The 26,398-nt window shown below is 37.5% G+C and overlaps 1 protein-coding gene across 1 annotated transcript; it reads left to right on the forward strand.

Moving 5' to 3' along the window:
- Positions 1-2,490: 2,490 nt before the first annotated feature.
- LOC149830384 (glycine-rich domain-containing protein 2-like) lies at positions 2,491-11,727 on the forward strand. Its single transcript, XM_090015442.1, has 9 exons — positions 2,491-2,731; positions 4,327-4,526; positions 4,779-4,896; positions 4,982-5,236; positions 5,514-5,969; positions 6,696-7,231; positions 8,581-8,797; positions 9,748-9,903; positions 10,066-11,727. Exons 2-9 carry the CDS (start codon positions 4,369-4,371, stop codon positions 11,725-11,727), a joined length of 3,558 nt encoding a protein of 1,185 aa, XP_089871568.1. The 5' UTR covers positions 2,491-2,731; positions 4,327-4,368.
- Positions 11,728-26,398: the final 14,671 nt, after the last annotated feature.

Consider the following 26,398-nt stretch of genomic DNA (forward strand, 5'->3'; position numbering starts at 1 on the left):
TTGCAACACCTAGCGTTCTTGTTGTCCCCAACCGGTTATCACCAATCATTCTGGCAATCTTCTGGCGACATTCTGACAACATTCATGCCAATATTCCTGCAGGCAGGAACTTTGCAAAAATCTCTCATCGACAGTGGTTCACCAATGGTACAAGTCCTCAAATTTTAGCCCTCCTCCAGCAAGCTTTTTGGTGAATCTCCTGTGAATATTCTGGTAAAACCATAAGCATAAATTGGGTATGGCTCAAAAAAGTAGACCCACATAGGTTAATGGGTTTGGGTTTCAGCTAAAGTCTTGATGCCATCGTTATTATAGACATAATTACCTGCCAATAAAAATTATATAAATTAACATAATCAATTGTTTATTAAGAAGATTATATGCTAACAAAATAAAAGCTTAATAGCTAATTCTAAATAATGTCAAAATCTGTATAAAATGAATACATCCACACCAACCAAACATTTTAAGTTGAAACAAAAAAACAATAATATATCATATTCAAAATGTGTCAAATTCAATGTGTTCTCGAGTACTATTTTGGAATTCACTTCAACCCAGCAATTTTCATGAAAAGGGTAATAAGAAGTATAATGAAAAATGAATTAAAGTTTGGATTACTAAAATACAATACATATTAATTTTAAGGGTATCAACATCATAAAATGTTTAATTGAATGTATAATAATTTGTCAATTAGAAAGTTTCAGATCGATCAGGTACGAAGCAGGTTCGGGTACAGAGCGGGTTCAAGTGGGTTCGGTTTTAAAACATGGAGAACCATTTGGGTCTGGTTACATAATTGGGTCGGGTACATTCAGGTTTGAATCTTCATTTATAATACCAGAGGCCCGACCCATTTTCACTAGGAGACTATATTTAATTTGAACCTGACACAAACCCATGGGTCCACCAATATGGGTTCTAGTCGGGTATACCCGGCCCAGTTACACCCCACAATGGACATGTAGTGATATACCATATGAAAGAGCTTGTTCAAATGCACCTATTTATCCAGAAAAGAAGGAAAAGTTGGGATACATGCATCGTTTATATTTCCATTAAGTGGGTTCTATTAGGAACTGTTTTATCCATAAACCCCTATGTTATGAAACTAGCTATGAATCAAACTCGATGGACAAGAATAAATTGAGCTTAAACAGACACATTCATTTATACACCCGAAGAAAAATGATATCTCATAGCCAGGATATGAACGTCTAACAAACTCTACTTTTTTGCAATTATTTTTTTTAGATAATCCAAGGAAAAAACCATATTCTTCGCCTATATTGGCTGGCCTCCGGTTGGTAAAAGCCTTAAGGTCCCCTTGCCTACCAGGTAGGGGTGTCAGCGGGTCGGGTTTCATTCAGACTCAGGTGAAACCAAACTTGGACCCGATTTACGAGTAAGGTATGTCTAATTAGGTTCACTATAAGAAAAACCATACCCGGACCCAATAAGAACTACGTGAACCAGACCCATTAAAATCATATTTTTTGTCATAAAGATTTGTGGGTCTTAATCGAAACTCGGGTCGGGTTCAGGTTTGGTATAAAATTTCACAAACTATACCCGGGTCCATGTATTGATCAAACCTTCTGGTCCGAACCTGGGTCTTATTATTTATCACCATACCCGGACCCTATAGGGTCTGGGTTTGTGAGTGCACACAAATATCTCTTAAGAGAAAAAGAAGTACCTTCACTAACATCGGTCTGGTTGGATCTTGCCAAATATGAATCTGAATCCAGAATGTAAACAGTAGATATGAATATGAATTAGATTGAATCTGGATAGAAAATAAATGTGGTAAAATACTAGATCAGGAGAAAATAATACGAAAACAAGCTATTTACTTGTAGAAAAATGTAATCGAGGTGGATTTTAAATAGGATCAATATAAAATACAACCTAAAACATTGATCTGAATTGGTAAGTAGTTCAATTGAAGAAACTGAACCCGATCCTAATGCACATTCAAACCTTACTTAAAAGATCCATATCCAAAGAAATGGCATGCATCACGTTGTTTGGTTTTTTTAATAGTCAAGCTGGGGTTAGGCAGACCCCCTACTACTTAAACAATGTGCCATTTAAATTCCAACACAACTAACAACTCTTTTTGTACTATATCAAAGTTGTCGGTATCGGTCAGGTGTTGTTTGGCCAAAGATTTAGGTGAATCGGCCCGATACTAATTCTCAAGTGAATCGTTCTGAATTGGCTACAAAAATAATTTAAAAAATCATAATGGTGACACGTGTTAAAATCATTAAAATAGTTTTAATTAATTTTTAAGTATTTTTTTTTACATTTATAAAAAAAGTAGCTGATTCAGGAGGTTAGTATCGTATCAATTTTCTACCGATACGATACTCATCGGCCGATTCAGGCTGATACTGACAACTGACATTTAAATAGAATTGTTTTCGCGTATGCCTAATAGGCATGAGGTCCAGTGGACGCTACCAGTTGGGATTGTTAGAAATGATAAAATACAGTACACCACCCTCTCTGCCTTCCTCCTCTCTCTCCCCGTTTAAACACACCCCCCGTGCCTTTAAAAGGGCACAGAGGGCCCAACCCTCTCTGCCTTCCTCTCCTCCTCCTCTCTCCCCGACTGCGCCTCCCCTCTCACCGCCGCCCACGTCCCTCTTCGCTCTCTCTCCTCTCCCGTCGCCGACCTCCTCTTCTTCCTCCCCCTCCACAACTCTCTTCTCCCCTGACCGTGAGTTCGTTTTCTCCTTCTTGAAAGTTAGGGAAGTTGCGTTATCCGACGAGTTACGGATGAGATTCGCGTTTTTTTTTTTTTTTTGCTTCTCTTTAGCATTGTTTAGTAGGACGGCCACCGGAAATCTGAAAACTCGTCGGAACATTCTCCGTGACTACGTGTTTTTCTCTTGGATGTAAATTAGAGAAATGAGCGCGTTCTTGAAGAGAACCGTTATCGAGATTTTTGTTTCTTTAGTTCTTCTTGTCGTTATTACTGAGTAGAATTCGGTTCTGAGTTTGACTTTCAATTGAATCGTTGCGTGCGATAGAGTGACCTCTTTGGTGTAAGCATTGTCCAACTTTCGAAACTCATCGTTCCTCTTGAGTTTTCCGATGATGATTACTAGACGATATTGATTTTTCTCCTTGTCTCCGAATTCTGGTTTTAGGAATCTTAGTTTGAGAGATCTTGAATTTTTTTGCTGAGATTTACATAACTATGCACAATATGAGTGAACATGATGGAAGTTTGCTCCGAGAGTCACTGCAGCTTTAGTGTGGAAAGGCATGCGGTAATCGTGAAATTTTGCGACTGATAATCCGGCGGAAACTTGAGAAAACTGTAATGATAGAATAACGCACATCTGCACTTGCCTTTCTTTTCTGTTTTGCGAAAGGAGGCGCGGTGAAAGAAATTCCAGTAAATCGTTGGAGAACTTCTGAAGAAATAAGGAGCAAAACTTCCAAATCAGGGAGGAAAATTTAAAAAAAAAAAAAAAAAAACAGCTATGGGATAAGAAATGCGAAACCTGGAGCGAATATTTAAAGAGAACAAATCAAATATCAACTCAAAAGGTGATATATGCGTCTTTTTGAAAAGGGTAGTGAAGAAAAGACGGTGGTATTAGGAGATTCTTATTGTTCCTTTTTTGGCTCTGAATATTTACCTTTTTGCTAGCTAATCTGACGAAATTTCCAAATGTTTCATGTTGTGACTTCCTTAAATCTCTAGAGCGGTCTGCTTTCGTTGTTGAGCTGGAAGTACAGGCTTGAAGACAAAGATAACATAATTATTGCGTTTATTTTTTCTTTGTGATGAGTCCAATCTTAATTTATTTTGATGCAGATCCATTGTAATTCACTTCATTTTGACGTTTCATATCATAATAATTCTGGCATATGCTGTGGTTACCTTCTTAAATTGTTCTGGTATTTCATGTCTTAACTTCAGCTTCTAATGTGGCTTTGTGATGTAGGATTTCTCCAGATTTGGTTCTCCTCTTCCCTTGAAATGGAAAATATTATTATTAGACATTTTTCATATTCATAACCAAAAGATTGAAAACTTTCATGATGATGATGATTTTTCCTTTAGTTTGGTGTTTTTTTTCTTCTTAACGTAACCATTGCTTGTGGATCATTTCCTTTTTTACAAATCGGAGAAAGATAACTGAACCCAAATAACTGTTTTAGAGGGATACAGTTATCGCTTTCCTAAGGACAAGGAGTCCTGGTATATATGGCAGTGAGGTTTAACATGTATCATCCATACATCATATTGCAAAATTATTTTTATTAGATGTTGACTATTGCTATAACCTCCCTCTGCAGAAAGAAAGAAAGCATTTTTCGTCTTTGTTTGAGGAAAAAAAAATGGACAATGGACAAGAACTGGAGTGGCTTGAAGCTCAAAGGATCGTAATTAGTCAAGATCTAGTTGCGGTTGCCAAACAACAATTGCTGTTTCTTGAGGCAGTTGATAGAAATCGATGTCTGTATGATGGTCCTGTTTTAGACAGAGCTATCCACAGGTGATTGCTCTTATTTCATTGTAATCTCGTTGTGTTCCTTGCATATTTCTCTGAAACCACATGCATCTTTTTAGATGCACAATCACCTCGATATGCATGAAAACTTCATATTGATTTCAGACAGCCATGTTCAGACATTGTGATGATCAGTTACAGGAGGAATTCACTATATTTTCCTCTCTTCCTCTGCTACAAAGCTGGTTGATAGACTGACTTTTCTGAGTTATGTTTTTTATAATACTGAATTTTCAGGTACAAGAATTACTGGCTTCCCTTGCTTGCTAAGCACCATGAGTCCAAGGTCACGAAAGGGCCATTGGTTGTGCCTCTTGATTGTGAATGGGTTTGGCATTGTCATAGGCTTAATCCGGTAAGCCCTTTAATGACTTATGTTTTTGCGTGTAATCCTTCCGCCGATGGAACTAGCAACAATTTAACCATCGGTCTGTTTGCAGGTGCAGTACAAATTGGACTGTGAAGAGTTCTATGGAAGGACCCTTGACAATCATGATGTGCAGTCTACCGTGAAAGGGTCTTCCAAACAAGAAACTTCTCAACTTTGGGGTAGTTTATATCCAGAAGAACCGTATGAGCTTGATTTATGCTGCTATTCCCAAGAAAATATTGTTGGAAAGGTTTCTGATACTGTTGCATCCATTAGATATGACTTTGTTGCAGCCGTTAAGAGGCAGAGCTCTTTTTCATACCAGGTAACTTCTGTTTCTTTTGTTCAATAGAATCAATACCCTTGAGTATGTCCTTTTTATCTTTGTCTCACCTATCCATGATTATTGGTTTTTAATGCCCAAGGTGGTTTCCAGATAATTTCTTTTCTGTGATCCTTTTTTTACCTTTTCTGCTACCTTTCTCGTCTGTTTGGATCCCGTATTGTTTTCCTTTTAGCTTTCTGGAAGTGTGTTGCACTAATCATTGCAGAGTTTTTATCTCATTAGGAATTGTAAGTTACGTGCCTATTTTTGTGGACAGGTAGCTACACCTTGTATGCATGATGTTCTATTTCTTGAAGAAGCTGTAGCGAGGTATAAGGGCTTCCTGCATCTGATCAAGAGAAACAAGCAAAAGTCTGTGCGGCGATTCTGTGTGCCAACTTATGATATTGATTTGATATGGCACTCACACCAACTGCAGCCGGTTTGTTACAACAAAGACCTGGTTCAAGTGCTTGGGAAGGTATTGGAGCATGATGATACGGATTCTGATCGGTCCAAAGGAAAGAAGCTTGATGTTGGGTTCTCTGGTACCACCAAGCAGTGGGAGGAGACATTTGGCAGGAGGTATTTGCGGGCTGGTGCAATGTACAGAGGCAATCCTCCCTCTCCAGTGGTGGTCAATCCTATCTTATCTGCCAGTATGAATGAAAAGGTTCCTGAATGTAGGAAATATGAGAAGTTCCTTGATCTTCCACAGGTTAAAACCATTCAGGTATTCTTTATATTTTTGCCTCTTCTCAGATTTGTCGTTTATCTGTTTATGCCATCTCTTGCTTTTGAATCTGAGATTTAAGCACAAGTTATGAAAGTATTTGGTTGTGCTGGAAAGTGGACAAACCTTTGTTATCTTGCAGCTTTCATGTACACTGAATAATTTTCTGCTGGTGGCCACATTTATTATGTTCGGGGGTCGCAGGTGGCCCACATGTGTGCTCGTCGGCCTAATCCATACCCTGCTTGATAGCATTAAAAAGGAAAAAGAAAAAGGCCTTTGACAAAAAAAAACGATGAGAAGAACATGGTTTTTTCAATAGTTGGAAAAGTTCAGTCATTTTTGTGAAATAATGTCGATGACCTCATTTGAGATTATTGGAGATGTCCTTGCACAATTTTATTGATAACATCAAAGGTACTTTCTTCATGTTGAAGTCCTGTTTTAGATTTCAATACTCAAATGGTCTGGCAGCTAAGAGCTGAAAAGAAAAAAGGAAAGAGAAGCGTATAAAAAAGAAGTTTCAAGCAAGTTCAAGCAAACCTTAAATCATTTTGTTATTTACATTTATTCTTATCTCCAGAATTATGTTCAGGAGTTATTAGTGTCAAATATCCTAGTCCCTGCCCCTCCCCAACCCCCTCTTTTTTTTCTCCTTTTGTCCTTTCACCTTCTCCTCCACATGTTTGATTGGTATGCTTAATTCATGTTTATGCTTTCATGCAGGTAACTTTGGAGATTGTGAGGGTAAAAAATCTTATACCATATCCCAAGGGCTCACTATTTGTCAATTGCAGTAAACACCAACCTGACTTGTTTTTCAGTTCTTACAGTAGAATAGGTATTGAATCTGAAATTGAGGAGAAGCGAGTATCTGCATTCCAGTGTGAACCTAATGGGGAACTTGTTTTTGAGCTTGTATCTTACATCCCTTCTAGTCTTCCTCTGAGTAGGCAGCTGAAAACCATAGGAACGACCTCTGTATCCCTGCAGGATTTGGTTAACTCATCATCATTTTCTGTAGAAAAATGGTTTGAATTGTCAAGTGATGTTGTAGTTGCAGGATGTGAGCCAGTTTACTTGCACATCGCTGTCTCTGTCACTGTTCCAGTTATTGCACCACATGTATTTCACATGTCCCAGTCCGGTCAATATGCATTAAACTCATGTTTCAATCCACTTATGGGGAGGATTCAGCGGCTCAAGTCCTGGACTCGTTTTGTAGATAATAAGGGAAATGAGATTATTAGCATCCAGATGAGGTGAGGCACGAAGTTACTTTTGTGTTTATGTTAAGACTCATGAGCCAGTCAATATTCACAGATATACATGCATATGTGCATGCAAACACCAAAAACACATGCACACACATGTGCGTTAAAATATGCACATGCATTGTCCATATTCAATAGAAGCAAAGTCTCATAAAAGGATAATCATTCACTTGTATAAAGAGATCATATCGTGAATTCAAATTTATTTTGAAGAATGCTAGTCTTTCTTCAAGTAGCATGGTATAGGATCTCTATTGGATAGGGTGGTCTCGAAAGCTAGATTTTAATGCTAAGATTTGTACATCGTCAATGATGTTAAGATTGATTTTTGTATAGGATCAGTCTTTCTTGCTTATGGAACCAATTACTTCTCTCTGTCTCAAGTTTGGATGGTAGACTTCAGCGATTACTTATAATTTGACATTATTCTTTTAGGGGATATCCAGTGCATTGCACAAGTTTATATTCCCTGTAGAAAGGTTCAATGCCTGTTTTCTTGCAAATGGTGAAATAATTGTTATTGAAACATATAAACGTCTCTCACATCTTTTGAGAGGTTAAGCTTACTGGTTTTTCCATCCGATAAATTTCCTCCATAAATGAAGCGCCACCTTAGATATCTTAGGTTAACGTATTTGATTGGTAAATTTAGGATTGACATGATTTTATGCACATCCAACTAATTTTCTACAGTGGGCAAAGACGAAAGAAATTGATAATGTAAAAGAATCATTTTTACCAGATACGTTGCCAGGGTGCTGCAATAGCATGCTGCATTTGGCAATGCATTTACAACCTCTGCCTCCTCCAGATAGCCCTCACAAGTTTTCCGGTAAAAGACTATATCTTTCCAAATTGTACTCTAGTGCCCCAACTATTTTTCTTCTTGGCTATGAACCCAGGTGCAATGGTGCCCTCTAGAATCAAATTATTCTTGACTCCCCAAGGTTCCGTCTGACGTGGCCTGCCGATGATCCGGTCTGTATTGAGCCTTTCAAAAAGACCTAGGTTTTTGAAAGCTAAGAACTGGAAAGTTTCTCGACTTCTCTGCAGATTTAGTTGAGGAGATAGTGTGAGATTGCTTTAGTTCTTTTTGTAGTCCCCAGAAGATCAATAGTGAGCTTTTGACATGCATAGATATACCATGATTATGATTTGTAAATCTTTGTTCTTCAAAAATTATTTTAAAGAGCAGTATATCTTCGTTCTGGAAGAATATCAAAATATTTCTGTCATTGCTTGTTCATTTTTTTTCCCATTTCAAGTGATGATGGTGCTTATTTTCAATTACCAATTTTTGGTACATCAGACGAACATTTTTTCTTTAATCGTCTCAGAAACTTGAAGAAAGCAGAGACAGACAATGCCCATTCCCAAAAGAGAGAAATAGTTGGTGTATCAGGATGTTCAGCGGAAGAAAGGATCCTTGCTAATGAGTTGATTGAACATAACAATCTTACAAAATGGTCATTGATCAACTCTGATTGGTGCCTTCAGCTGGAGAAGGAAAAAGGTGTCAATGGTCACGTTATTGAGTTTCATGGTCGCCGGGTGGTAAGTTTCCTTCCTGTATCTTAATGTAGTGTATAACCCATGAATAAGCCGGCTATATGAGCACTTTCCTTTCTTGGCTCATACCTTTCTTCCAAGCTCATGTGTTCACTTTTTCTCAGCATCTACGTAAAGTTGTTACTATGACAACTCGAATTCTTGGTTCAACAAATTTTGAGAATAAAGGGCAAAGTGTGGTTAAGTCTATTCTTAATTTTGCCATGTAATGAAACTACCCTAAACGAATAACTGCTGCTCTGACATGCAGCAATATGTAGAATTTGTGTGTTTTCCTGCTTCATGTTTGCAACACTAGATTCAATTTTTAATTTGTTCATGCCTGTATAGTTTCCATGATCCAATCTTATTTACCTGACTTGGTTCAAATTATCGTTGACTTTGTCCTTTGACACAAGTTTGTAGTAAACTGTTTGTCCTTTGAGATGAGTTTTTAATAAACAAAACTTAGTAGTAGTTGAATTTTTTCCTTAAACATGAACATGTAATTCATTCAGAGTGGTGAACATTTTCTTAGTGCCAAAGAAATAGGTTTCCTCTCTCTGTTAGCTCTTAGTTTTGATATTTATTTTTCTCTTTTTTTTCCAATATTTGAGGTGTTGCATTTGAACTGGTTCTTGAAAAACAAATGGGTTGGTGAATTTCCTGCAAGCATCATTATATGTATCATTTCCCTTTGGCATGATCAACCTTATGATTTGCCTCACGATGTTTAACTTGACCATAGTACTTCTTGTTCAAGTTAAAAGATAAAAACCAATATGCTCCAATCTGAAAAACAACAACAAAAACTTAGAAACATCATTAAGTTGCCTGTGGCTTTTCTTGCTTGCAATATTTTAAACTCTCATTTGGCCTGGTTGACAAAATATTGTGGTTCTTCTCATCGTTGGTCAAATTTGATTACTCACTATGCTGGGTGCTACGTTTAGCAGGTTAAACTCTTCCCTGGTAGAAGGCTAGATTTTGAGCTGGAGTGCTATAAGAAACAGAAAAATGAACAAGACTTCGTAACGGTGGTGGAATTTGCTTCGGAAGATCCATATGGCAAAGCCTTGGCACTGTTTAACTTGAAATCTGGCCTTCTCAAGGTAAGTCCTCCTGTCCTAGATTCTTCAAGGGACAGTATGGATTGCTCATCCATGTATGCTTGTGTATTGTCATTAAGGGTCTGACTACATTTCCCTTTTTCCCTTTTGGATGTTGTTCACTCCTATTATTGTGCAATGATGTATTTTTGTGATCCATCACAGATCAACCAAGAATGGTTTGTCTTGCCTGGAGTTGTTCTTGCCTTTATACTTTCAGATACGTTGAAAAAGGAAGGCTATCACAATTTTTTCACTAACAATAGCGGCACTTTGGAATCTTTGGCATCAGAAGAGGTAGTCACTGCTGAGAAAGGCCAAGACTGCGATGGTGCCTATGGAAAAGAGGGTGAGACTGTTGTTAAAAGTGGAGTATGTGGTGGTTGCGGTGGAAGCTGTGGTTCAGAACGCGGTAATGCAGTAAGTGGTGGCTACGGTGGAGGCTATGGCGGACAGTGTGAAATGGTATTGAAGAATGGTGGGGGGTGTGGTGGGGGTGGCTGTGGTGGAGAGTGTGGCATCATTACTGGTAGCATGTGTGGTAGTGGGAGGTGTGGCGGTGGTTGTGGTGGCAAGCTTGAAAGTGGTATATCACAAAAGAGTGGCGGATGTGGTGGAGGCGGCTGTGGAGGGCAGTGTGGTATTAGTACTGGGGAGTCTGGCAGCATGTGCGGTGGTGGGAGGTGTGGCAGTGGTTGTGGTGGCAAGCTTGAAAGTGACATATCAAAAAGGAGTGCCGGATGCGGTGGAAGCGGTTGTGGCGGGCAGTGTGGTATCAGTACTGGGGAGGAGTCTGGCAGCATGTGTGGCGGTGGGAGGTGTGGCGGTGGTTGTGGTGGCAAGCTTGAGAGTGGCATATCAGAAAAGAGTGGCGGATGCGGTGGAGGCGGTTGTGGCGGGGAGTGTGGTATCGGTATTGGGGAGTCTGGCAGCATGTGTGGTGGTGGGAGGTGTGGCAGTGGTTGTGGTGGCAAGCTTGAGAGTGGCATATCAGAAAAGAGTAGCGGATGCGGTGGAGGCGGCTGTGGCGGGGAGTGTGGTATCAGTACTGGGAAGTTTGGCAGCATGTGTGGTGGTGGGAGGTGTGGCGGTGGTTGTGGTGGCAAGCTTGAGAGTGGCGGATGCGGTGGAGGCGGTTGTGGCGGGGAGTGTGGTATCAGTACTGGGGAGTCTGGCAGCATGTGTGGTGGTGGGAGGTGTGGCAGTGGTTGTGGTGGCAAACTTGAGAGTGGCATATCAGAAAAGAGTGGCGGATGCGGTGGAGGCGGCTGTGGCGGGGAGTGTGGTATCAATACTGGGGAGTCTGGCAGCATGTGTGGTGGTGGGAGGTGTGGCAGTGGTTGTGGTGGCAAGCTTGAGAGTGGCATATCAGAAAAGAGTGGCGGATGCGGTGGAGGCGGTTGTGGCGGAGAGTGTGGTATCCGTACTGGGGAGTCTGGCAGTATGTGTGGTGGTGGGAGGAGTGGCAGTGGTTGTGGTGTCAAGCTTGAGAGTGACATATCAGAAAAGAGTGGCGGATGCGGTGGAGGCGGTTGTGGCGGGGAATGTGGTATCGGTATTGGGGAGTCTGGCAGCATATGTGGTGGTGGGAGGTGTGGCAGTGGTTGTGGTGGCAAGCTTGAGAGTGGCATATTAGAAAAGAGTGGTGGATGCGGTGGAGGCGGCTGTGGCGGGGAGTGTGGTATCAGTACTGAAGAGTCTGGCAGCATGTGTGGTGGTGGGAGGTGTGGCGGTGGTTGTGGTGGCAAGCTTGAGAGTGGCATATCAGAAAAGAGTGGCGGATGCGGTGGAAGCGGTTGTGGTGGGGAGTGTGGTGTTGCCTTCTAAATCAGCAAAGAACCTGCTTCTGTAACCTGGGATTGATGCAGATCTGTTTCATTTTATCACTTGTTGTCGATAATAAGAAAACCAATCATGGTGGCTAGTAAGTGGTTATGTTTCAACTGTGTGTGAGACTTGCCTAAAAGGTTTTATATGCTTTGAAGATATTTAATTCAAATAATGACGTTATCATCTCCTTATCGATGGGATGATAAACGTAAAAGGTTGTGTTTATACTTATTGTTGTTAAATGAAGTTGTATACTTCACTCAAAAAAATAAAAAGGAAAATGAAGTTTGAGACATAATGATGGGACCAATTTCATTTATTAGGTGTTTCACTTGTGGAAATTAGCATAAAATGGTGTTGCGATCTTGTTCGATGAAATCATACAATGCTTTGTGGCTGCAACAATAAATTTTGATGCAACCGGTTTTACTGTTCTGATATATTTTCTACTCAAGTCCAACTGAGGCTTATCCTAGCTTGCTTGAAAAAAAAAAAGAAAAAAAGAAAAGCTGCAAATTTTTAATGCATCTGGTCTCATGAAGATGACCTCTAGATGAGTAAAAAATGCTTTCCCTAGTTTCAATGCAAGTGGTTGCCTGAAGTTGCAGTCCTGAATTACTGACATTTGTGTGGTCTGTTTTTCAAGTCCCGCTTGAAATCTGAGGTTGGTGGGAGGGTAAGACATGGATGGAGAATTATGACAACCGTGAAATAATGTAAAAATAATGCAATTACATGAATTATGAGATTTTTTACTTTTATTTATCACATTATATATTGGTTTTAAAGATATTTATAAAATATATTTTTTAAAAAACATGTAACTAACATTTTTTAAATGACGTATGTGTCTCAGTTTTTTTATAAAAAAATTCTTATTTAAGTGAAATGCGCAAGAAACACACAAAAAATGTGTTTTGCAGACAAAATCAATAGGTTTCTCATATGATGGAAACCAAATTTCTTGCGCGATAACTGTGTTTCCCATGAGTTTTCCCCAAGTTTCCATTTTGAGTTTTCTGAGATGTTGGGTTTTAGTGCACCCCGCACCTGAATGTGCCGCTTCATCTGTTGTTGAGCTCCATAGCTGACAGGTTGTATCCCAAAGATGGAAGGTTGTCAAGTGCAGATGGAGGGCAGTCATATGGGAGCGCACTGAAAGTGTGCAATGTGATTGCACCTGATCCGCCCCATTGTTTTTCTTACCATATTTGTAGTAATCACAGGCACAAGCTATCTAGAGCTCAAGTATCTCAAGTTAGATTATCTATGTTCATACACAAGCTTTTTGGGATTTTAAGACACCAAAAGACGTCATAATCAATGCCCAAGGGTAAACCCTATTCACTGTGTCTTCTTTGGTTGGGCCCTTTTCTTTCTGGAGGTAGGTATAATTCAGGAATTCTCCAACATGGTGAACTTGAAAATGCTGAATTTATGAGATGCAACGCTTGGAAACAACAAAGAAACTTGCTATGAATGTGACTATTTTCATTGGTCAGAGTCATCTAGGGGCATGGTACCCTCCTTTGTTTTAGACCATACCTTGCTCTCCTCGTCTAGTGGATATGAGGCCGCAGAATGTGTGATCAGCAGAAGCAGAACCAATGTTGTCAAGATCGAAATCAGACTTGTATTGTTTGGCCAACGATTCGTGTGTATCATCTGAATCGGCCAAAAATAATAAAAAATACGTGTCAAGTAGAACATGACACATGTTAAAACCATTAAAATAATAATAAAAATTTAGTTTTAACATATTTTTTACATTTATTAAAAAATAGCTGATTTAGGTTAGTATCATATCGATTTTTTGGTTATTGTATCGCTCGATACGCACCACTGATACTGACAACATTGGGCAAAACCATGTTCAAGTCTCAGAGAAGTTAATCCTTGACATGTTTGGCGCTGCAATCAGCTTAACCCTGTTTGCATTCCTAGACATTTTCATGTCTTTACGCTGTCAAAAGTAACTTGAATAAATTGAATAAAAAAACAATTAGAATTTTCTCGTAGCAAGTATTGGATCTGTTACAAATATGATAATACATAAATGCACACGCATAATCAATTTAACAAGAATTTTTTATTTCTTGTTAATTAAGATTTTTGTGTATTATGAACAGTTGTGTTTTTTAGTTAAAAACACATCTAAACATGAAAATTGTTTAAATAAAGCATATAGATCACATTTATGGGCTTAAATGATGCAAAAAGCATATGCAAGTGTGCTTTTTAAAAGAGTTTGAGATTGTCAGGGACATAAATGGTCTTGAAGCTAGGCGGAGAATGTTCTAGTCAATTTTTGTTACTAAGTTAAGCTTCGACCAAAAAACATGGTTGAAGTTGATTTTTGCTTGAACTAAACTGATAGATGTGTTTATTTATCAGAGTTTATACAATAAAAAAATATGTTGGAACTCATAGAGGGAGGTTGCTTTGCCTAAGTCTGACCTGATGAATGCATTCAACATGATCAAAATAATAGGAATCAACCCTTGAATTGCATTTCTTCGATGTAAAAGTATAATTTTTTAACTTGGTATATAGTAGGCTATTGATTTTTTAACCCTCAGACAATCCAGCATACACATCAGAAAAACATGATCTAAGGCTCGGTTTCTACTAAATCGAACATGTGGATCACATCTGTCGGGTTAAATGTGAAAAAAAAAGTTTTTTCACTAAGGGTTCCTTTTGTGTGTGTGGACAAAGCCTAAACTTTACATGTCATTTGTACCGGCTGGCATGTTCTCTATATACGCCCCTTTGGTCGCAGAAGTACACAGTTCATACCTAAGGACTTCCTCTTTTCTCAAGTACTTTCAAGTAGGAACCTTAGAAGCAGATCCAGTACTCTTGTTGAGGATCCTGATTCCTGATGCAGAGGAGCCTTTTTCTAGGTGGGCACCGGTTTATCCGTATGATACTCACATACCTCAGATTAAGCTCCCTGAGATTTATGGTGCAGTTGATGCATTTGTATTGTTGTCAAACGGGGGAGATTGTGGATGGCCACATGTTGAGGCAGTGGTAATGTTATTACAAATTATTTATACCAATTGGTCAGGTCCAATTGAAACATCTAACTGAGTACAAACTCAACAAATCCATGATTTTAGATCTCTTCTTTTTACCAATTATTTGCGTGGTTCGGTATAGGTTCCTACATCCATGATTTTCCTATCTCTTCTTTTTCAACAAGATAAGTTTCCACAAATTAATAGTTTTGTAGCATAGATTATCACAACTTCTACCACAATAGGTAATTGTTGCCACCTTCATTTGATCTAGATGCTTCTTCAATGTCTAATTAGATATCTCTTGAAGTCAAATTTGAATCTGTCATCTTGACATGACCTCTCAAGCCAATCTTTGTTGCTGTGAGATGGAGCTTGTCTCCAAGCTTAAAAGCCTTCGGGACAAGTAAAGGTTTAGTTAACATATATGCCAATTGGTCATCTAGCTTCATGAACCATTCTTTAATTTCATTGTCAACAACTTTTTCTGAACAAAGTGGAGTATACTTTAATATGCTTCATATAGGCATGAAAAACTGAATTTGTTGTAAGAAATGTAGCTCCCAAGTTATCACACTATAAGATTGAAGTTTGAACCAACATACCCAATTTCTAAAATAGCTACTTAATCCATACCAACTCTGACACTGCTCTAGCAAGGGCCTTATAATCAGCTTTAATGTTTGATCTCAATAGACTGTGTTGTTTAGTTGTGTTTCAGGGCAACCAATTTATGCTTATGAAAGTAAAATAGCCACCTGTGAACCTTCAATTATCTAGACTCCTCAGTCGGCATCCGAGTAGGCAGACAACCTAAAATTTAACTTTCAAACTTTCATTCCAAAGTTAACTATCCTTTTTATTTATCTTAATATCATTTTTTCACGAGCCCAATGTTCAATCATTGGTTGATGCAGAGACCAATAGGCTTGGTTAATGCAACACATATATTGTAAAACACAACATTTCTATAAGAATTGACATTTTCTAACTATGTTAGATCAACTTTTGACATTATCACATTAGGTGCAACAAGCCTGACACAAGATTTAGATTTATCCATACATATTTCAGCTAATAAGTCATAATTTGTACTTTCTCTAAGACAAAATAATACCCCCATGAGTTTTAGTTACATACCAAGAAAATAATGCAATGAACTCAAATTTTAAATAGACAGCTCTTGGCCAAACACATTAATTCATTTTAGAACTTTCTTTTCTTAATTATTAGTAATTATAATACAATCAACATAAACAATAACATATAATACTCCAAATTTTTTGTTTGAATGAATAATGATGTGTCATATCCTCCAAATTGTTACTTAACCTATCACACCAAGCTCTTGGAGCTTGTTTCAAATTATAGAGTGCTTTCTTTTAACTTACACATATATCTAGGATAAGCTTTATTTTTAAAACCTAGAGGTACATAAACACTTCTTTATTTAAGTAATCATGCAAGAATGCACTGTACACATCTAATTGATGAATGTACCAATTCTAACAAACAACGATAGACATAACCAGTCTAATAGTACTAGGTTTAGTTATAAGGTTATATGTCTCAAAATAGTAACACCTTGACCTTATCCTTTAGCCACAAGTCGGGCCTTATACCTGACAATGGACCCATCAACATGCCTTTTTGTATGGTAAATCCATTTACAACCTCCTATATTTGAGAAGAAATTAATTCCTAAGTTTGATTTATATATAAGGCATCTATTTAATCTTTCAAGAGTTGGATCCATTTTGGCTCAGTTTTAGCTTGATTAAACATACTTAGATCTTCTTCAAAAATCTTACTCAATAAATCTAAGCTAATCAGATTTTTCACTACTGCAAACAATCTTGGTTTTAGTGTCCCATCATGGGACATTGTAACCCCATGATTAGTTTTCATCGAAAATTGATTTGATATATGCACAAGATATATTCATGAATGAGATTCTTCACTAGAATCGTTGGATGGACTGGTAGATTCTTCTCTTTGCTAATCAACTTGAACAGACTCACTAGATGCAACTTCATTATGAGATAGACTGAGGGTATCAATCGGTTCATTTAGATCTGGATCCATCTCATTCTGCATTCAAGAACAGCATGCCTATTATCAATAGAACTTGTATGTAAGTTGTATCACAGGCACAACAGGAACTTCACATGACTACTTGTAATCATATTGTTTTTTAACTTGACTGCCCATATCCTTATCACTGATAAGCTTCTAATTTTTGGCATATAAAAAAGTGTTTTCATTAAAAATCACATGCCTCAACAAGAATCACTTGATTGGAATAAGATCATAACAAATGAATCCTTTGTAACATGACCGATAGTGAATGAAAACACATGGTTTTGATTTTGGCTCAAACATAGAGATTCAATAAAGCACTAAACATGGATACCAAGTGCAACCAAAGACTTTAACGTGACTATTCTGGAACTTTTCTAGGTAACAACACATATGGTGTTTTGTGACTAAGATTCACACTAGTCAACCTATTTATCACATGAATCAGAATTTTAAAAGCATCTAACTAGAATTTTCTCCCATTGAAGCATAAAATAATAAGCATAAGCATGTTTTAGTAGTATCTATGCTTGTGCTCAACCACATTTTTCTATTGTGGTGTGTGAGGGCACAACAAACACCATCGTATATTGTTTAGATTAAAAAAGTAAAAAAACTTGCCATCACTATGAAATTTTTTAAATTTCCTTTCAAACTTCAACGATATTTTTAAAAATTTTGAAGCATTGAGTTGTCTTGGACTTTCTCACTAATAGAAAGATCCAAGAAAAATGAGAGAAATCATTTACAAGAAGCAAGTAATAATTATATCTTTCTCTGAACACTGTTGTTGCTAGTCCCCACAAATCCACATGAAAGATTTCAAGAGGAGTTGTAGTAATAGTATTAGAAGCATCAAAAGGAAGTCTATGTATCTTAGTAAGGGCACAACATGAACAAAAAATAAAGAAGGTTTAATCCCACTTAAATCCAAACTAGTCTTCTCAAGAAAATCTATAATTTTATGACTTGGATGATCAAGTAAACAATAACAAATATCATGTTTTCTAATAAAAAAGCAATAGCCAATACATCTAATGAATTTGATTAAGTAAAAAACTTGTGCTGCCATGAGTTACACACACACACACAAAAGGACTACATCTGTTCTCTCAATAGTTAGCTGCAGAATTGGATTAATTAATTTTCAAATTATTTAGTTGAAATCTTTTAATTTTAGCATTTTTGTTGATATTAGATAATTTTAGTTTAAATTAAATTTGTGTGGAGGAATGTCTTAGTTATGTTTTTAGTTTATATTCCTTTTGTTCGGAGGGCATCTTTTTCTTGTTATATCAAAATTGTTTCAGTTCTGAAATGAATTGCACTGATCTTAGAATTTGTTTCCCAGTTAATTATTGTGTTTGATTGCATAGTTTTGTTGTTTATTCAAATTATTTTATTTTCAAAATCATGTTTAATTAATCTTGCAGTGTTTCTTATTAAGTTTTCTTGGGAAGGTAGTTAATCTTAAATTATCACTTTGGTTAGTCATAACTTAAATTGTTCTCTTGGACAACAGGGATTTTTTTAATCAAATCAAGTAATTCTTGTTGTATGCAGTTTCTGTGTAATGCTTGAGGTAGTTGTGAATGTATGAGTGATTTTATTTTTATATTTTTTTTGGATTTTGCTTCCTTTTGAAGTGGAAACCAGAAAAAAATTTATGGTTAAGATTCATGCAAAAATGGTAGGAAACACATCAAAGTATTGAATTTTTTTTGGCATATATCAAACTTGTATACAATATCAAACCTACATTTATCATGCTCAGAACTAAACAATTTTTTCTGAAGTATCCACATGGAGGATTATCATCTCAATGAATCATGTATCTATTACCATGTAAACCTGCCTAAGTGAGCCAGGTGGTCGACCTAGCTTCTGCAAATAGTTCAGCACCATGTACACATGTATACATATATGCTGCAAGAAAGAAGAAAGAAGGGAAGGTCGTATGAAAGGTTCTAGTAGGGAACACGGAAAGACTAAAGAGACAAAGATAGGGAAGAAGTGTCTTGAGGGAAATGCATCAGATGCCTCATCTTGTTCTTTTGCCTTTCCATGTGCCCTTCTAAAGCCTTTCAAGATTCTTCCCATATTTCTTCCAACATCCAAACTTCTCTCTGTTTCTCTCCCGAGAATGGTTGTGTCATGTTTATGCTTGAGAAATATGGTAAGGAGGGCTCTTTCTTATGGACAACATAAGGTGGGGAGCCGTTGGCTTTCCACTAACATGGACAAACCAAACGACAAGCTTAAAGAAAGGAAAATAAATTGTTGTGCTATAATATTGAGATATGTCCCATACTTCTATTCTTGGCATGAAATATAACTCTATAAAAGTTGCAACATTTATTATTGAAACTTCACATGAGATATTCATTGTTGTTTTGTTACTTGAGGTCATTTCATCCAAGAGTTGTGGCGGGTTTTGATTCAAATTGCGTATCACTTGGTCTGCCAAATGCATAAGTAACAATTGTTGGACTTTTGGAGCGAGTTCAACCGAAGGTGGACCGGTTTGACACCAAAAGACAAAGGAGAGTGGGGAGAGCTGTTACGTGAATGTAAAGAGCTCACATTCAATATGAGAATGTGAGTGGTTCACATGCATGAATGCCATACATGTAACCACCACTCTTTCTCCCCTATATAAAGAGAAGCATGGTTGCTTGATGAGTGTAATCAAGATAATCTCTCTCCCTCATTGGGATCAAGGACCCTACTCATCTTTCGACATGATGGCTTGGGCTCATCAAAGGCATCGAGAGGTTGAGAAGAACGACAACCACCCACGTCTAAGTGAGCTTTGATCGGACCGATGCTGGCAGCTTTCAGTAGATAGTATTCTTTTTTGGTTTGCACCACCATTGGGTTATGGACCCATACTGCATTTCCGTTGCTTGTGTGGGTGCACCGACATCCATGTGATGTTTGCCGAAAAATATGGGTCTGTGTTATTTTCCCTCACCAGATTCCCGTTTGGTTTTGGGAATTTGGCAGGAAGGGAGGAAGTGTTGAATGACGACCCATTGCTCCACGAAGGCTATCTGTGGTCGTTGTTGGTGAGCAAGGATGTTGAATCTCGGTTTCTACTAGGATTAAGGAGCCCCCCCTCCCCCGTCACCTTTACCGGGTGCGTGGATGCCAAGCGTTCTTTCTAAGCTCTATTGCCACTGGCGTTGGCCGGGCACCAGAGGTAGTCGCAATCGATGACAGCCACGATCGACTGTTGAAGACTATGGTTGTAAAAGCAACAATCGATTTTAGTCGACTCTCTGGCCGACTATCGTTGTTGGTGCATCGCCTTAGTTGTTAAGGCTTGCCATCGGAGGCAACCCTTGGTGGCGGAGGTTGTTCAGCCTCCCCCCCCCCCCCCAAGTTTTCATATCAGATTCTGTTTATTTTTCTGCTACATTCATCGGCTAGCAACTAGGTCCGACATTTTTTGGCCATCAGAGGTGGGTCATTTTCGATGGTTGTCAGTTGTGGAGAAAGAAAATGGGAAAGAGACATGGGCATAATGTTTCTTTTTTTTTTGTTATTCATTGTTTCAGTTGATGACGGTTGGCCTTGGCCTCATCCACCTCTCAGTGGTTGCAGGGGTGGAAGACATTGAGAGGGTGTAACCCACACCCTCAACAAAAAAAAATTTGGTTTCATGCAAGGGGTGTCGGGTTTCCACTGTAGCAATTAGCTAAAGTGGAACCCAACTCTGGTGGGAACCAATCCATAACCTGAAACCAATTATAAAAATGGCTCTAGGTTATCAAGTCTGCTCTTGATCCTGAGGGACCTAGTCTAAGAAGTTTCGGGTCTTGGATCAGGTCTGACCTTGATTTAGTCTATGATCCGAATTCAACCCAAGATCTGGTTGGACCGAGTCTAGATCGTGGGATCTGACCTGGGATCCGATTGAATCAAACATGGATCGGGTTTGTGTCTAACAGGTTTGGCCCGATCCACAACCCGGGAGCCAGTTGGATCGGGTCTAGATTGTGGAATCCCACATGAGATCTAGTTTGGATTGGATCTGGATCCAAAAAGGATTTTTGGATCATGGGATCCAACCTGAGACCCATTGAGAATGGATTTGGATCTGAACCTGGTTGGATCTAGTCCAAAACTGGATCCATGCCCTGTTTACCCCTTTTAATGTGCAGAACATGTTCAGTGACCGATTTAGTGCATTCCAGGACCAGTTCAAAGCCTTTTTTTACTGGTTCCAAATAGTTTTTCATCGGTTTCTATATGAGGAGGCTTTGTTTTCTTGTATCTAAGAAGGAACAAGGGTTTTATCATCTATTTTTAAGGGTTTATAGGCTTAAGTATATGTTTTATACCGGTTTGCCAGTTCTCAGACTGGTTTAGGGTCTTTCTTGACCAGTTCAAAGCTATTTCAGAGAACTTTTTGGCTGGTTTCAGCACAAGAACCTCAGGTACTACCTGTAAAATCATATTTTTGTCATTTTCTCATGATTTATGCGTATTTACTATCATGGATGCATCACTTTTGTATGACTCTTGCATGCATTTTATGTTGTTTTTAGTTATCCATGAATTATGACTAAATTCATGACATATATGATTTGTTTCATAAAAATTTTATTTATGCATATGAGATGACGCGTGAATTTATGTTTTAGATGTTATTATAAATAGTTTGTCATGAATATATATGCATTATCATGACTGCATGAGCATGCTCTATAATACAAATATGTTTGCAGTAAAAGATCTCGATTAACTGACTCATGCAATCAGTAAAGTGATATGAGTTATGTTGATTGAAGATTCGTTAGACCGTGTTGAGATTCAATTTAAGGATTGTGTGTGACTTTATGGAATAATGATTTTACTCAAAGGTAGTTCATTATATTCTAAATTCACACAGGGTGTACATGAAGCATATTCGTACGAAAAGGTATAATATTGAATTGCCTCTAGTTAGATGATCTGCTAGTTTCACCAATTGAAGTCAATTCCTTGAGAATTGAGGACTCGAAGAAGATTTGAGTATTATCGTTTTCCACTAATATGGAACGATAGTGACCCTATTATGTTTGTCTTAGAAAAGGTGAATAATAAAAGGCCTCAATTTTACCTTTTCAATATGAGTCTCGTTTGAGAATTTATACGGTCTTTTCCTTTCGTTCCTGCAGTACCAAGTTCATTGATCATTGACGGTTCTAATAATATCCTCATCTTAGACAGATCTAATTTTTTAAATTGGAAAAAAATAGTGTTATTCACTCTGGGCTACATAGACTTGGATTTGGCTCTTAGAACTGATGAACCTCTCGCTCTTACATAGCAGAGTATAACTGATTAAAAGGCTACCTCTAAGAAGTGACCGCTAAAATAGACTTATGCTATTGATTTTGCATCAAGAGTTACTATGAACATTCGAGACGTCATCCCTTATTGTAGGACAATGAAGGAATTTCTTGCAGCCATTGAAGCTTAGTTTGTCATTCTAATAAGGTTAGAGCCAGTACGTTGATGTCCAAGTTGATATCAATAAAATATTCTAGTAATAGTCACATTCGATAGCACATCTTGAAAATGAAAAACATTGTATCTCGGTTGAATGACATGAAGTTCACAATTTCAGACTTTTTTTCTAGTCAATCTGAATTTGACCTCATTGCCTACTAAATGTGGATCCTTCGAGATCTTTTACAACACACATAATGATGAGTAGTCCTTCAATGACCTCTTGACCCAGTGTGTTGAAGAAGAAGAAAGATTGAAGGGTGGGAAGGTGTCGTGTGCACTTATGGCTTCTCACCAGGGAAGATATAGGCTAAGGGCAAAGAAAGGTTTCAAGAAGAAAAACAAGAAGAAAACCTCTGTGGAGTGTTTTAATTCTCACATGAAAGGCAAATCTGAAGGTGATGGTTCTTCTATAAAGTGCTTCTTCTGGAAGAAGAAGGGTCATAAGAAGGTGGATTGCTTGAAGAATAAGAAATTGCTCGAGAATAGCGGTAACACGTCATTCGTTTCTCATGAGTGCAATTTAATCCATGTTTTATTGCATAGTTGGTGTATTGATTTTGATATCACGGTACACATTATCAACTCTTTAGTGGCATTTCTGAACAAAAAGGAACCAACAAAGTATGAAAGAAGCATCTTCTCAGGAAACAAGATGTGTTCACATGTTAAAAACGTTGGGGCATGTAGAGTCGTGTTGGAGTTTGGATTCATTTTGGATTTGGATGATACATTTTATGTTGCACCCTATAGTCATAACCTCATTTCTTTTTCAAAACTTGATAAGTTTAGTTTCACATTTAAGTTTGAAAACTCTAAGTTTATTATTGTTAAAATTTATATTCTTATTGGTTCTATATATGTATGTGATGATTTGTATCATTTGAAAACTAAATTTCAAATCTTGGAATCTCACTTTACTAAGAATACAATGATTGTCAATAAACGTGGTCTAAAGGATGATCTATAAGACCTGTGAATTTTTTACATTTATTGAAATGAATAAAAGTGAGTTTTTCTCTATATCAGATATTTTATTAAATGACAATTGATGCAAAGGAAAAAAATAAAAGATAAATTTGAATGAAATTAAAGTTTATAATGAATTTAAATTAAGCATTGTATTTCAGGAGAAATTGGACTCTTAAGGTATTCAAGAATTTAATCCAATTTGATTTTAGATCCAATTAAAATAATTTGGATCTAGTATGCGGATTTGTATATGGTAATTGGATTTAAATCTCGAATAGATCTAAAATCCAATTGATATTGGAGTTGGATTCTTAGTGATCCAAATAGAATATGAGATTTAATAGGAAACAAGATTTGATTTAAAAATAATAATAAATATTTTATTTTATATTTAAGAGGATAGGGCAATGCGCCTCTAGTGGGACCCACCTACCAAAAAAAGAGAAAAATTGAACTCCCTTATCTTTTGTTTGATAGATGAGAAAAAAATTATATATAAATAAATAAATATAGAAAGGTAATCAACAATTAGGAGAGAGAAAGAAAATAAAAAAAGAAGGTATTCAAGGAGCCTTAAATTGGGGTTTTCAAATCAAAGAATAGAAGAGTACAAATTTTAGTAAGTGGAATCTAAACCACAGGTTTTTTTGGGAGGATTCATATTGAAAAAAAAAATCTAATCAACTAAGTATGGTATGGAGTCCTAATGAGGTAAGGTAAGTTGACTTTCTTTTCTTCCCCTGCCCACACTCACAAGTATTTGGGAGAATCACGGCTAGTGGAATGGATGCCATGTAAGCATGGCTGAAGAAATAGGGTAAGTTAAAAAAAAAAGAGAGTCCAACCCTCTCACACGTCTATATGGATTTCTTGACTGTTTGGACAATTAGTAAATATAGAAGTTTCTAAATTTTTTTTCAACATATAATTGATCCCCACAGTATACGGTGATGACCCATCACATGGGAAGCAGATCCGGTCATGCTGAACATGAGCCTCTTGCTCATGGTAAAATCGTGGTCGATCATTGTAAGTTTCGGATGAATGCCATGTGGCACTTAATATTTATGTTAAGTGTTAAGTGATATAAGTATGTGAACTAAAAACATGCATTCGACATGAGTAAAGGCATTAAATGAAAACATGCATTTGACATAATTATGCATAGTGAATGAAGGCATACAATGGACTGAATAGGTGCATTACATGAAAGCATGCACTTGTCACTATTACATGAATCGAATGTAAACATGCTTCTAAATATCTTTGTTTCATACACAAATAAAAACTGCATTTATGAATATGCATTTAGAAAGCATGTGAATTATGGCATGTGGTTATGGTTTTTGCTTAGGGTGCATCGATGATCATAATGAATCATCGTGGGCCCGGTGGGCCTCGAGCTATGGTTTGCTCATTCTTATTTACTTTTAAATGCATCATAAAAATCATATTTATTTTGATTGCCTTGTATTGCACTGTTCGAAGTATGTCCATGGGCGGGAGTCCCATGATGACTCTCGCAGGGGTAGATACAAGCTTTTGCATGCCAAATTGCAGAACTTAACAATTGGCTTTTAAAAAAAGATAATGAATAAGAACAATGTAATATATGATCTGAGATCTCCCATCAAAAGAATGGGCATCTTAGAGGTTCGGTTTTGGGGTCTACGAGGATACAAAAAACTCTGTGTGCTTTATTTATTATCCCTGAACTCGATATTGAAGTTCTTTCTCTTGGCCACGGTTTTAGGAAGTGTGTGCCACTTTACATGGGGTGGTGTATTCGACACAACTGTTGTTTTGGTATACCAAGAAAGTGGTATTTTTAGATGTGGAGGTCCTTAGTGTCCCGACATTAGATGTGGAGGTCTAATGTTCCGAAGGTGATTCGGTAGAGAGCTAAGTTTGAAACTCAGTAATAAAATACAACTTGTGTACTATGTTGCCGTAGGAACCCTACTTGACCTCGGAAAATCTTACCCGTTTGATGTATCCGCGGGTAACGGTAATTCAAAAGAGGAACTTAAATTTATGCATTTAATAGAGCATGCATATGAAAAAAAAAACTTTAAGAAAAAATAATAAAGTGTTCATGTATTGTACATAAATCATGCATATTCCTGCTATGCATTAGTTCATGCACATTTTATATGTTTCCTTAATTGCTAAATGTTGGTGAATGCATATTAATGTTCCTTGTTGCATGAATGCTTAATTGAATTATGTGATTGTCATAATTGCATTCTCCTAAATTATTGCATGAAATCTTATATGTATTCTTTAGTACACTTGTTTCATTAGCGGTACTTGTGCTCAGGATTTCGGTTCTAACACCCTACTTCTGTGGTTTTTCGCAGCCACATGTCATCAGTGAAGCGACTGGCTTCTAGGGGAGTTACGGGTGTCACGCATTTGCTAAAAAATTCACAAATGGACAGCATAACTCTCATTTTATTTCCTTTTCATTCCATTTAGTTGTTACTGCACTCTGAATTTTTCATTTATGCAATTGTCTCGAGACTTATCACTTATTATTCAATAAAATTTTGGTCTGGATGATAATTGTAAGCTCTATTGTGGTTGGTTGTTTTATCCAATTGGGAGTGGAACTGTAAAGGCCCCAGGTTTCTGAAAAGATTTCCGCAATGGTTAAAAAAAAAATTCTGCATTTTCAAGGGGTATGAGTTGGGGTCGTTACACCTTTCTCATCTCTCTCTCGCTGGTGTGGAGGTGGACACGTGCAGAGACGCTGGAAGCCCTCTGTCGTCTGGTCTCTCTCGTTTCTCATTCTCTTCTCTCTCTGGTGTGGAGGTGGAAACCCTCTGTCGCTAGAAGCCCTCTCTATGTGCGAGCTACTTGTTGGCATTGCTAGTTCGTTTGTTTTTCTTGTTGGAGAACACTTTATGAGTGAAACTTTATCCTTTTAACAATTTCTATAGATATCGTGAATGAGGTTGGAAGATATTTCAAGCTTGTGAAAAATATACGAAGGTTGAATATAGGGGTTATAGTTCTTTAGATGATGCGACAACTATACCTCCTCATAAGAGAGACACTATGGAAATCTTCTTCTTGGGAGAAACATTGAAGTA

Source organism: Nuphar pumila, chromosome 8 (genome assembly GCF_984573655.1).
Source record: "Nuphar pumila chromosome 8, dmNupPumi1.hap1.1, whole genome shotgun sequence".
NCBI lineage: Eukaryota > Viridiplantae > Streptophyta > Magnoliopsida > Nymphaeales > Nymphaeaceae > Nuphar > Nuphar pumila.

Excerpts from the sequence above, each read along its gene's own strand:
- LOC149830384 (XM_090015442.1), top strand. The coding sequence starts at position 4,369 with ATGGACAATGGACAAGAACTGGAGTGGCTTGAAGCTCAAAGGATCGTA. Across the intron at positions 7,232-8,580 it reads ATTATTAGCATCCAGATGAG|AAACTTGAAGAAAGCAGAGA; the intron begins GTGAGGCACGAA and ends TAATCGTCTCAG. Across the intron at positions 8,798-9,747 it reads AGTTTCATGGTCGCCGGGTG|GTTAAACTCTTCCCTGGTAG; the intron begins GTAAGTTTCCTT and ends TACGTTTAGCAG.